Raw genomic sequence first — 13,852 nt, 5'->3', positions numbered from 1 at the left:
CATTGTTATCCTCCTCTAAGAAAATGGGAAACACTGACATTCACTTGTCAACGCACCTTCTCCAGAACTGATCAACTGCACTTACCAATAGATGAATCTTTAAAATAGGTAAAACACTGAGTTAATGTTTGTTCTTTCTAATGATTAAAGTTCTGCTCTTACTCAATGAGGCCACTGAATATAATTAAAATTAATTCTGCATATTTAGTTTCTGTTATTTCTGAGAATTCACTGGTTTGGAAAATACATTGAATGCAGTGTGTGTACATGTGTGTGCACGTGCACAGGCATGCATGCATGTGTGTGTACACCTAGGTATCTGTTTCTGGAAGAACAGGAAGAGCAGCTTAGACCTGTCTCAGTTTACCTTAGCACAAAGGGGAGCTTACCTCCCCAAGACCTAAAAATTCCCCAGTTATTATTATTCCCATACACATGTGACTATGTCAATAAGTCTGTCTTGTTTATCCTTTAGTCTCTAACATCTTGGAAGGCAAGGCCTATGTTTTCTTTGCATCTTGTGAATCCCCAGTTTATGGCTCCATGGACCCAACTACATGAAACACACAGGTGGTGCACATCAGATCCCCCTGGGCAGACTTCAGCTAGTAGTCAGCCTGTGTGATTTGGAACTGCCTCCTAAGCAACCCATGAGTGGGAGGAGAACAACTAGGATTTGTGATTAATGCCTCAAGTCAAATTAACATTTCTTGTCATTGCCTTGTAGTGACCCCAGAAAGTCTCTATCTTACACTGACTTCTGAATGCTACCCCATCCTGGTCCACCCCCAGTCTTAACACACAAAACCCATATTTATATACCCCACAATACTTCCCAGATTAGATGCATACAGGGTGTCCCAAATAGTTCTGAAATATTGTATTTGATAAACAGTGCCAGCCCCACATTGAGGCCATGGTGATACTAAAGTCTGGACTATGTTCTAAAGCAAGAGGCAGGGCTTTAGAGAGCCATGTGCTCAGGCGACCGTCCATCAGTCCATGATGGATTAGAGACCCGGCTTGCCATTGCCGGGCCCTCATTATTGAGAATCAGCAGATATATCCTACCTTTAAACAACAACTTTCTTGCACTGGTCAGTGTGGCTCAGTTGGTTCAGTATAGTCGCATTCATCAAAAGGTTGCTGGCTCGATTCCCCATCAGGACACATGCCTGGGTTGCAGGCTCAAACCCTGGTAGAGGGCATGCAGAAGGCAGCTGATCCATGTTTCACTCTCACATTGTTTCTCTCCCTCTCCCTTCCCTTCCCCTCTCTCTAAAAAAATCAATTAAAAATATTTTAAATAAAACTACATTTTTATATTCACAAATCTGGTGGATTCTAGTGCAGTTACCAATAGGAAGACTGACTGGGGCAGAGGAGACAGCAGGGCACAGAAGGGCAGGGGTGGGTAGTACCACCTCTCCAGTGTTCCGAGAGACAAAAGGAAAAATATAGAACTAAGTTATTAGTTCTATATTACAGTGAATAATGATCAGATGAAAAAGAAATAAAAGACCAACCTAATTTGAGAGACCAGACACCCAGCCTGCTCCCTCCTCTTGCCTCCTGACCACTCCCCTTGGCTCCTGGACTAAACAGTCTGCTTGCCCTGGAAGGGCACAAGAAAGAGAGAAAGGCTTCCCTGAAGAGAACACCGGAATATCCGTTAGTGAAGAAAATCAACAGAAAAACAAGATACTGAGCAAAAACATAATGACAAGTGGTTTCTTTCTTCCCACACGACCCTTTATTTCCAGTCAGGACGTGCATAAACACATTCTTGGGTCCAAATGCTGAAACCCTTTCTCCAAATACTTGACGCAGAGCTGAATGGAGCAGGAAATGATGAACAGAGAAAGGAATGCCGCAGATTCCAGATGGATGGAGCCAGCTGGGGGTGCTCAGGAAGCTGCCGAGGTCTTCTGACCGTCACCTCCCGTGATTTGTTGGGGAGTCATCACCGTGTAAGTACAACTGCAAGGGGACAATCGAGCCATCTGTAGCCCACCCAGCTCAGAGGGAGTCCCACCAGGCCAGGCCATCCCCTTTCCAGGGAGGTGTTGGCTTGAGCTGCCAAGCTAGCGACTCTCACAGAAGCAAGCTGGTTAGTCCTTGGGGTTTGTACCTGGTATGAAGCAAGAGCCGGATACAAACACCCTCTGACTCTGTCCCAAGTTAACAAGTGGACGGAACTTCTCATCAAAAACTACAGAATCATCCAGGGATTGCATTCCCCTTACTAACACCAGACACACTCCCGTTCCCCTGCAGGGAACAGACTCCCACGAGGTGAGGTGGGCCACTGCTCACTTCTGATTACAGCTCACGTACCAGTGTTTGCAGTGGTTTCTTTTTCATGTGTCCCCTAGACTAACATCTCTCTCACTTGAATTCCAGTATATTCTCCTGAATGGCAGAGCCCAGCCCAGGGACCTCGGAACTGGTGGAAGACTGGGGGCTCCCATCTGACTACAGTCAACTGAGAGAACAGGCCAGAAACAGGGGGGGAACTATAAGAAAACCTAAAGAGCTAAAGGTTTCTGATACAAATACAAAATATTAAAAAACCAAAAACAATTGTAGAAAAAGCTCTCAAGCCATAGAAAGTGGAAAGGCAGGTGTCCCAGCAGTGAGGCCCCAGGGCAGGCGGTGCGGGCCTCACCAAGCAGCCCTCGGGGCTCTCAGACTGCAGGTGTCCCCAAACACACCCCCACAGACCCCCTGGGGATCAGACTGCATGAGCCATGTGACCACTGCAGTGTCTCTGCAGCCTCCACCGCGTCCTGAAGACAAAACAAGATTAAGGCTTACTTGAGAAACAGGACCCATTGTATGTATATGTATGTATATGTGTGTATGTGTGTGTATATATGTCTACATATACACACATACAGACACACACATATATTAATTTCAGAGAAGAGGGGAGAGGGAGAGAGAAATAGAAACATCAACAATGACAGAGAATCATTGATCGGCTGCCTCCTGCATTCCTGCATGCCCCACACTGGGGATTGAGCCCTAAACCTGGGTATGTGCCCTGACTGGGAACTGAACCGTGACCTGCTGGTTCATAGGTTGATGCTCAACCACTGAGCCATGCTGGCTGGGCAGGACCCATGTTTATACTCCACACTCCTTACTCCGCACACAAGGCCGGTTCCCTGGTGCCATGGATCTTGGCTACCGGGAAACAGTCTGCAGAAGCTGCTGTGAGCCTTCCTTATACCTCCATCCCAGCACCACATTGGGCACACAGCACTATGTACCTCTACCCCTGAAACAGACCCCAGAGCCTGTGCGTGTGGTGTGCATGTATGTGTGTGTGTCCGTGTGCGTGTATTTGTCATGTATACATGTTTGTCTGTGTCACATGTTTATATGTACACATAGTTGCATGTGTGCACACATGTGCCCATGTGTTGTGCCCATAAGCTTCTGTGTTTATGTCCAGAAGTTGGTCAGGGCAAAGGGAGTGTGGTGTGTGTTTTCCATGTGAGCATGATATAAGCAGAATTTACCGCACTTGAAACTCACCCCTATGAAGTAGATAAAATACCCAATTGTTTGATCCTAAGTTAAAAACCATTTATGGCTACCCGACAGCCAGCATGGCCTCCGGAAAAGGCTCAGCTTGCCAGCCCAGTCCCTAGCAATCTGGAATTCCCCATCCCAGCCCCCATCCCAAAGGCCATGGGAAAGCCAGGCCATCACAGCATCCTACGCAGACATCTAACAAGAAGCCAGCTTGGTCAGGTCCCCTGGGGTCTGCACGCTGATGGAGTTTCCGGAACAGTTCTTATTCCTGGATCTCTGCTGATAGCTCTGTACCACAGTCTGACCCCAGCCTTGGAAAGCCCCAATTTAGCTGGGCCAACATAAGCAGATGCCCAGAGGTTTGGGGACCTGGGGCTGAACCCCCCTCCTGTATGCCCAAGTTTAACTGACCCACTCCACCCGCCTCCCCCCTGCCCTGCCTTGCCAGAGAGCCTCCATCTGAAGGTCTCAGAAGTGGCTCAGGCATTTCAGGCAACTCAAGACACTCAGCTGGGAAGTGGGTCAGCAGGCTGTAAGCCCCCAGCTGTCGTGGCCTCTCGAGGACCTCAGGTTCATGAGAAAGTGTTGTTCTGCTCAGTGAGTCCCATAAATGCTCATCTGAAGTTTCAATGAGAAGGAGAAGGCCTTGGGTGGGAAGTCAGCTATCTGTCTGAGGAAATGATTTGATACACACCCAACAGGCTGTGCCTTTCTAACCACAGAAGCACCTGGGTAATTGCAAGTTCATCACAGGACAACTTAGGCAGTCATCAACTCTCTTGCTGTGTGACCTTGGGAGCCTCCCTGCACAGAATCAGTACAATGTCCTACAGGAGCCGTCTTTGCATCACTTGGCAGGTCCGTGGCTCCCGCAGCCAGGCCTGATCTGTGGAAATGGACAGCGTACACAAAATCAAACAAACCGGCTGTTCTGGTAACTCCCAGGAATGGATTTAGAACCAAAAGGAGAAACTACAAGGGCTAAAAAGAAAATGAAATCTTTTTCCTCAAAAGAGAAAACAACAACACAACACAAAGCTAAAGAGAAGATTTGGGGGCAGGTGTAGCATCCTCAACCATTTCACGGGCTCGGCTGTGTGAGGATCACTGGAGGTTACTCTGTGTGGCTTTTTACAATGACAAGGAAGGAGAAACTGGCCCTGACTCAAGTGGCCCGCACACAGATCACACCTAACTGGACCCTTACAAAACTATGAGTCCAACAACAGGCTCCCGAAAGAGATACACGAGTAATTAGCACACTTAACTCTGTTCAGTGTCCCCAAGAAGCCAGAAGCCAGAAGCCAGAGCCCAATCCCAAAATCCTGTCTGTCCCAGAGGCGGGCAAAGGGGAAGAGGGTTCTCAGGAAAGGCCTGGTGACTTGGTCCTGGTCCCGGTGCACTCAGCTGCTGAGCAGGAAGCACTGGCACTGTGGCATCTGGTGCGCGGGGGGATGCAGTCACCTGACTAGGAGAGCACCGCCGCCTGACAGTAGGACTTGACCTTTGGGTTTTATCCTGTTGGCAGCTGGGAGCCAAGATAGAATAATTCTCTACATTTGGGAAATTTTCAGGTAACAGGAACAGAAGCAATGTGAGAGGAAAACACATTCCTCGGCTGACCCGGAGTGAAGGGCACTGTGCTCTGTGTCTAGAAAAGGTCCCGATGTCCTGCGTAACCCTGAGTGTGGCTCCCAGCCTCCCTCCTGCCCTCCTAGGAGACACTGACCCTAACAACATGTTTTACATGTTGAGATGCAGCATTTACCAACCATGGGCTTATCCCGAGAGGCTCACTGTCCCCAATGTGGGGCTCAAACTTACTTGAAAACTGAAACTAACAATGCCGAATTTCAGGAGAGGGAGCTGCGACCCTGGGGAATCCAGCCCTGCATGCAGAAACAGGCCTAGCATTTGCAGACACTCAGAGAGCGAGGAATCACTATCTCTGATCCCACGGTCATCTTGACGATCCATCATTTCCAGCAGGGATTAAAACACACGCACTCAAACCAAAAGCTCCCCAGACACTCTGATCCCTGGGTAGGTTCCCACATGCGAGAACCACTTCCTGGGTTCCAGCCCACGGAGCTGAGGAACCAGGAACTGAGAGACACTCATCTCCTTATTTCTAAGGATGATCACGGGACTTGCATTTATCCCAAAGTTTGAATGTGTTAACTGTTAATTTTGGAAGCTGCCTCTCACTTAAAGAAAAGCACCGGGTCATCTGCTGCGGATGACGTGACTTTAAGTTCCCTTTCACCCGTGTCCGAGTTTTCTGAACACAGCAGCTGGAGCGCCAAACCCGCTCGCTGTGTTGGAGCTGGTCCGAGGCCCCTCCGCTCCAGCAGCCTCCACTGTGCTCCAGCTTGCTATTCACTCATTTCTGGACTCCGGCGGCAGCTCTGCTCCCGTCTCTCCCTCACTTTCCCTGCACAGAGCGAGCCTGCTATAATCCAGGTAAATCGTTTTCTCTTCTGGGCCTTGGTTCCTCTACAGAATGTTGTTCTATCCATTTTTAAAGTTGTTGTGTTTTTAAAGTCTCCATTTACCTATCTAGATACAAAATTTCACATCCGTGCACGAGAGTCATGCCCTTGCTTTTTCAAAACAGACCTTTGATTTCTTACTTGCTTCCCTCTTCCTTCCAAAGCCTTTCCACACTCCCCACCACAGGGAGTCCGACTGATGGGCTTGTGTAGGTCTTTATTTCCACGACTGCACATGTTTACCTGGCTTTTACTGCTCTTTAAGGGGATGATCTGAGAGAGACTTTCTGTATTTTGCTTTTCTTTCTAGTCATACCCCATGGAACTTCCTGCACGTCATGTGGCCTGGCCTGGCTCTAACTCATTCCTCTGAAAGCTGCATAATATTCCACGCTGTGGAAGCACCCTTCCAATTGGCATATACTTTGTTTTCACTTTTGCTATTTGTTCATTTAACCCTGACTATAGTGCTGCTGCCATGAACATTCCTGTACATCTCTACCTACCAGTCAAAGTTAGAACATGCCATCATGCTGTGAGCTCCTCCTCTCCTTTGCTGAGTATAGACCCCCACCCTGACATCAGGATGAAGAAAACTAGACAACCAGTGAGGATGCGCCCTCACTGCCCTCACCTCCCCCACTCGACCCTGCCAACGCCATGATCTTACATCTGCTCTCTCACCTTGGACTCTCCAGGAGTGACCAGCATCTGCAGGACTCGACATTCAAGTCCCCACAAGGCCCATCTGCGTGCCCCACTCTACCCGCTCAGAGGCCAGAGGCCTATCCACACGCCTCACTGGCCGCTCCAGCCAGCCACTGCTGTCCCCCCAAAGCTGCGTCCACTGCCCAGCTCTATGTCACACAATGACTCCCTCCTTCTCCAAACTCTTAATGGTAGGTTCAAGGCTGCTTTCCCCTGATGTCTGACCTCGCCCACCTGCTATCGAGCACAAAGTGCAGCTGTCCTATCTGTTTAGTGGGAACTCTGATTTGCTGCAAGATGAACATAACAAATAGCTTCACATTGGAGCTTCAAATCACACTAGTAACACCTGTCAATAAAGAGCAGAGCAGCGGAAGTATCACAAACTCATTAAGCTCCCCCAAAAGGTCTTACTCTCCACTTTCACATAGAAACTGAGGCAGAGAGAACTTGGATTTGTTTGAAGACACAGAATTAGTGAGAAAACATAGCCGTGACTCAGTCTTTGTGGTTAGCTACACCCTCCACCTCTCCAGCACTGGCTCCCAGGGGCTCTGGTCGCCACAGCGGCCTGCAAGCTCTACCTGTGAACACAGAAGCCCGACCGTCTTCACTCAAGTGCGACTTGCAAACCTCGCATCTCAGGCCTTAGCAGCTACCACTTCTGGTTGTTCCCAGCGAATACATCCATCTCCTTTCTAAACATGTGCTCATCTTAAGACTAAGACAGTGTTCTCACTCCCCAAGTACCTTCAGGAAGGTGGAAGTATTTATACACTCAAATGCCTCATTAGCTTCAGAGAAGCAAATCTAAACGTTTTCTACCAAATGTTATATTGCAGCCAGGTGATCCATCTACAAGGCTGCCTCAAGCTCACCTGCCCAGTGCCTTTTCCTAATGTGCCCGGGGGTGTATGAGTTGCCAGGGGGCCTTCTCAAAGAACCATCTCTGGATTTCTGCATTCTGTTCAAGATGGCATCTTCACAATTTCTCTCCAACTCCTAACCCCGGCGCCCCCTGGTCAGTGGCTCAGAGCAACCGGGCCAGGACTTGGCGCAAAGTTTCCCAGCCCTTCACTATCCCCACCCCCAACCACCACCACCACCATTCAAACCCAAGATCATGGACAAAGAAAAGACAGATAGTATTAAGTGATGAGGAGAAGAACATTGGCATAACACAAAAGTGGGTTCAAATCCCAGTTCCGCTCTTACAGGCTGGGTGACTTTGGGCAAGTTATTTAAGTCCCAGAAGTCCCCCTTCCTCGAAGCAAGTGTCCTGGAGTTGTGAGAATTTAAATTACAGTGAGATAACACACACAGGCACTTGAAGTCTGCATCCCTCTCCACCCCCACACACATGCACAGAAAACCCACCCCCTTCCCAGGCAAAACCTGGAGCCACAGGCTGAAATCACCCTTGGCCCTGAGCCCAGCTGCTCCCCAGGCACAGTCCCGTTCTGCACATTAGTCCTTAGGGGTTAAAAATAGCACAGGCAGCTAGCTGATCTCGGTTAATAGAATATCCAGGTTAATTTTAGCATCAAAAAGCTCAAGAGAATATAAAATCCTTGATGCCAAGAACCACGTGTGGCCAGCACAGCCTCTTTTTACACTGTCACACACACACACACACACACACACACACACACACACACTACTGTCACTGACATCACTCCCTTAAATTCACAAAAGGTTTTCTCTAATTGAGAACACAATTTTCCTTCAGCCCTGTGAAGCCACTATGACCAACAATAACTGTGTTAACTTAGTAAGCAGGACCACCACCTATCTGATCCTTATAGTTATAGGCCCCTGTAAGGGTCACACTACTGCTTCCTATGGAGGAAAGCGGGTTACGTATCACACTCAGCAGAGCGCACCTAGAACCCCGAGGTCCCAACCCCTGTGGTCTGAGGCTTTGCGCCATCTCCCCTCCTCACAGCTGAATGGCCAAGGGAGGCGCAGACTAGGGACCCTCACCACGGTTCCCTGTTCTCTCACTCAGGCCCTGCCCTGCCTAAGGGACCCTTGCTCCTGGTGGGATTATGTTTGCCACTAGGCGGAGGGAAGGCAGAGGCTTGGGCAGGCCCGCACGCAGGGCCACGTTTTGCTGAATGGGAGGAACGGTCAGTTCCGATGTGCTTGTGCTGGACCCAGACTGCCATTGCCCTTCTTGGCGGACAAGCCCTGATCTTACGGAAAAGGAACATGAGAGCTTGCTCTGAGCCCAGTGAGCACAAGAGGAGCGGCTGCACCGAATCCAAGGAGAAGGAGGGGAAACACAGGGTCAGAGGAAGGCCTGCCCCAAGGAACCAGGCGGAGCTCAGCCTCCCGTGGGACACAGCCGTTAACACACCGAGCAGATCCAAACGGCACCCTCAGACGGATGAGGAAAACCATTAACGGAGCAGGCGGGCTTTCCTCACTCTGAAGTGCAAGGCTCTGCTTTTTTATTTTTGGGGGCTTGAGAGAAACACCTTTGTATGTTGCTCTTAAGTGAACACATTTATCAAGATAAGATGACACTTCAAAATGAGTAGTAACTTTATGGAAAAGGAACATATCCCTGGGAAGTGAGGCTATCGAGCAATGCTTAAAGAAAGGAGCATTTGGTCCCAAACAGCGCTCCCCGGCAGAAGTGATCTCCTTGTGGGTTCTTCCCCAATCAGCGCCTAGAAATCTTCTAGCTGCTTCCCTTCCAGCGCTGAAGTCCTGACTCATGGAAAGTCAGAACACACTTCCTCAAAGCAGTCAGCTCATAGGAAGTGCGTCCAGTTTACGAGACAAGAGGCGCTGGTGTAAAAACAGTTAATAACCGGCACCAAAGACAGGCAGTGTTTAAGATTTTTAAGTGTCCTGACGAGCTATCCAAGATAACACTGCAAGACTTACTGGTACGTGGGGAAAAGGACAGGTTCAAGACAAGGACTCAAAATAGTTACAATAAAAACATCTCACTTTTATTTGGTACTTCCTTATGTATTATCTCATTTGCAAAAGGTGGAAGGAAAAAGAAAGGGGAAGAGGGAAAAAGAAATTGGGACTCAAACATTTTTTGTTATTATATGTTTATTTCTAGTCTGCAGAGGCAAGATTTTTTAAAGGAAAGAAAAGGGGGAAAAATAGATACAGAAACAAAGAAGCATTGAACAGACTGTCAAACTACAGCAGGAAGGCAGAGGAGGTTTTGGGGCGGGGGGCTGTAAGAGATCAACTGAAGGACTTGTACGCATGCATATAAGCATAACCAATGGATAAAAGACACTGGGGTGGGGGGCAGGTAAAGGCATGTACTGGGGGGAAGGGGAGGGTGGGGGGAGGTCAATGGGGGAAAAAAAGAGACATATGTACTACTATTTTTAATACTTCAATCAATTAAAAAAAAAGAGACTTTTTCCATTTCCCCCAAGTTTAGCCTTTCAACAAGACCAAGTTACCATCACACTTTCCAACAACGATTTAAGGAATCAAGGCCAAAGCTCTTACACCTAAAAAAAAACAAAACAAACAAACAAACAAAAAAAACACCTCTTTATCCCCTCCAAAGTGTTCTGCCTTTTTTCTTAGCAACAGTAGTGATATTGCTCTTACTGGCATAACTTTAGGGAGAATTTTTCATTTTGTCTTTTTCTGGGAGTGAGGCAGGCAGGCACAACGCCGTCTTGTAAGCTCCCACCGGATGCAGTAGACAATAAGAGCCTGCATTTTGCAAATGGAAAAATAAGGCTATGAAAGGGGAGGACACTTGCCCCGGGTCATCTAGCGAGCCAACAGCAGACGCGGGCATGCAGCCAGCTAGCCTGGAAACAAGGCTTGGAGATGAATGGACAGCTCAGCCAGTGTCTCTCCAAAGAAGGAGAGGCCAGCATGCATGTGACGGTGTGTGCGGTGTCTCATGCACATCTGCCCCTCCTCCAAATCAACTCCAGTGTCCCTCATCATGCAGGCAAGTCAGAGCCAAGACTGGCCACAAATAGAGGACGAGGAAAAGAAATCAGCACACCACCCACCTCAGGATCATCATCCTGCTCTACTAACGGCTTTCCCACAAGTTAAAGAAGACTCTGCCCCAAACCAGCCCACCCACACTTCACCTTCCGGGTCTCCAGCCCAGCCCAGCCCAGCCCAGCCCAGCCCAGCCCAGCCCAGGCTCTAACTCAGCCGCACAGCCTTGTCCATTTCTGTGCCCAGACACAGAAGGAGACCCTGCCTGTTCTGTGTGTAGGCCCTGACTCTCTGCATGCCCCCAGCTACAAAGGTGAGACACGGATGTCACCCTCCTGTATCCCAGCACTATAGGCAAGGACCTTCCTTAAGAAAGAGAGGAAACTGGGGCCTCTCAGAGCTGGAACCATGTGCAGGGAGTTGGATGGCTGCTGCACAGGCGTTTCTACCTCACTGCTATAGCTCCCAAACATGGGGGTGGGGGATCCAAAGGCTCTAACAATACCCATTCCCCATGTGGGGTTAGAGATGGCAGATGTTCCAGTCACTGCACTGATCCTCAGCTGAGCTGGGTGTTTCTCTCGCTTGTTTAAAGTGCAGCACACAACAGAGACAACCTAACCAAACAGTGTCATCTAACCCCCTTCTTCCACACCAGGCCCCTCCTGCTGGGGTCCAGAACCCTTCCAGAAGTGTGCACTTGACAGGCAGTGGGGCTGCCTCCCCTGGACCTTTGAGTGTTTCCTCGCCCTCTTGCTTCACACACTATGCCATCCTGGAAAGAAATCAATGCTCTCTACTGAATAAACCGCCATTCCAGAACTCTCCTTGAGCAGAGTCTGAGGCTGGCTTGCTGTGCTGGGCCTGGACCACACAGTCCCCAGACCCATTCCTGTCTGCTGCACCCAGAACTTGGCACACTCCCCACCACCACACTCCAATGCCACTTTCTCCCCGCCCCTACACACCCAATTTTCCAAGGAAGCACCTCAAATCCTCAGGGGTCCACCAGGAAACTCACTGGACCCAGGCAATGAGTGAGGGCTCTTGGCTGAGGAAACCCTAACAGAGGCACGTTCCCCTGCCCCCACTGTGGGTGGCGTTCAGTGTTGAATCTCTCAGTGTGAGAGTGCAGCAGACTTCAACCAAGTAAACAAGAGCAGCCCTCTCCAGGCCGACTCCCGGGGCTGAAGTGCTGCCACATGCTATCTGCAGTGCTTCTGAGCCAAAAACCAACAGCGTCTCAGCAATGATCCATAAACCAAAATAAAGCAGACAGGAAACAACATGCTGATTTGGGGTAGCTGGAATTCCTCAGGCAGCATCAAATGTCATCAACAACTGACACTTCAGCAGTCTCTAGATGCCCGGCTCAGTTCCCAGTGGCCCTTTTTTACGGGGGAATAAATGGGAATGTGGAGCACTCCCAGGGACAGGGAGGTCAGTAGGCAAGAAGGACCCTGACTGAGCATGATGACACTCTGGGTCCTCAGAAGCCCTCTCCAACATGAACTGTCCTCTCACCCGGCACATTTATGGCATTAATGTCTAACAGTAATTCCAGGCATAGATCTTGGTTGTTGTTGCTGTTTTCTGAGTTGTTTTTTGGGGGTGGGGGTGGGGGGTGGATGACTTGCACATCACCCTCCCAAGATAAAACAGAACTAGAAAAAAAAATCTCTCCAGATAAACCCAGGAAATCCAGATATAGCCCTCCAGCCCACTCCAGAATCTTCATTTCATTTCCCTCCCCCAGTTCTTGAGTCCAGTGAGAAAGGCAGAATCCTCCTGGGTGACAGGGCCTGGCCAACAGCTCCCTCCGCCAGTTCTCAATGGAAGGTGGGGGAGGGGTGGCTCCCTGCCCTGAGGGAGCCCTGGGCCAGAGATTGCTCCACACATTCACAGGCAGACATATGCGCACACAAACACGCAGTCACCGACACAGATGTGTGCACACAGACACATGTGCACACAAAAACACACACCCACACAGAGGTGTGCACACACAGGCACGAGCCAACAGCCCAACCCGGCCCCTTGCCCCTGGGGGAACATGAGGAAGAGCTAACACGTTCACAGAAAAGGAAGTTTCTGGGTGCAGCAGCTGAGGAGATGCTGAACCCTGAGATGGGTGGATTTGACACCTGAAATGCACGCATCCAGAGTCCCCACACGCGCGCACGCATTTAAGCACACACAAGCACACACACAGGCACACACTCTTAGAGGGAACGGACCCGCGTCCTACAGCGCACCACCCCCTCCGTACAGGCGACCCCACCCCCAGCACTGCACCTCCAGGGACTTGGGGCGGCGCAGAGGGGGCTCGGGGAGCTGAGTTCCCCGAAGCCGCCGGGCCTGGCTCGGCCCAGTCACCGTCCTCCGGGAGAGGTGGGGAGGGGGCCGCGGCTGGCGGACCGGCCGTTCTGGAGGAGGTGGAGGGGGCACAGCCAACTGACCGCTGGTGCCCACGAGGTGGGAGGGGCGCGGCCCGCGGACCAGCAGTCCCCGGGGGGTGAGGAGGGGGCCTCGGGGGAGCGCGCATCTCCAGGAGCGGATCGGGGACCAGGGGGCGCCGACCGCGAAGACCCCGCTGCCCCGCCGGCTTCCGGACGCTCACCGATCTTGATCTTCACGCTCTGGAAGACCCGGAGTCCTTCTTCTTCCACCGCCATGCTGGTCGGATTCGCGCGCGGAGTCCCGCGGAATAGCCGAGCCGAGCGGCCACACAGTCCCGGCTCTGCGCCCTACCCAGCGCCCGCCGGGTCGGGGGCGCCCCGGCCTCCCGGCCCCACCTACGCGCCCGCCTATCGGTTCTACCCAGCTCCCCATTGGCCGAGGGCCGGCCGAGGGGCGAGGACGTGACGGCTCCGCCCACAGCGCGACCCCAACTGCCCATTGGCCGAGTCCAGGGGAGGGGCGGGGTCTGTTTCAGCTGTGGGATCCCGAGGGACCGGGAGTGGGTGGTGGTGGCTAGGGGAAGGGGAATGGGGGAGAACTAAGGGGACCGCGGAGAAGGGTACAGCGAGAGGCCGCAGGAGGGGCGGGGGAAGGGACCCAAGAGGATAGCGGGGAGGCAGCGCAGAGGGGGGGCACCAGAAGGGGGTTGGATGTGGGAAGGTGCGCGGCGAGAACCGGGCTACTAGGGGAGGCGGAGGGAA

The 13,852-nt window shown here is 51.0% G+C and overlaps 1 protein-coding gene across 1 annotated transcript in view; it reads right to left on the bottom strand.

Annotated features, from left to right (window-relative positions):
• RASA3 (RAS p21 protein activator 3) overlaps positions 1 to 13,524 on the bottom strand; it is a 120,819-nt gene extending 107,295 nt beyond the window's left edge. Inside the window, exon 1 of the mRNA XM_080660933.1 lies at positions 13,312 to 13,524. Coding sequence (XP_080517059.1) covers positions 13,312 to 13,366 — 55 coding nt within the window. The 5' untranslated portion in view covers positions 13,367 to 13,524. The remainder of the gene's footprint in view (positions 1 to 13,311) is intronic.
• Between the last annotated feature and the right edge of the window lie 328 nt (positions 13,525 to 13,852).

This window comes from Plecotus auritus (genome assembly GCF_963455305.1).
Source record: "Plecotus auritus genome assembly, chromosome: 3".
NCBI classification, from domain to species: Eukaryota; Metazoa; Chordata; class Mammalia; order Chiroptera; family Vespertilionidae; genus Plecotus; species Plecotus auritus.
Note: the sequence above shows the minus strand (reverse complement) of the source record. Positions and strands in the feature narration are given on the sequence as shown.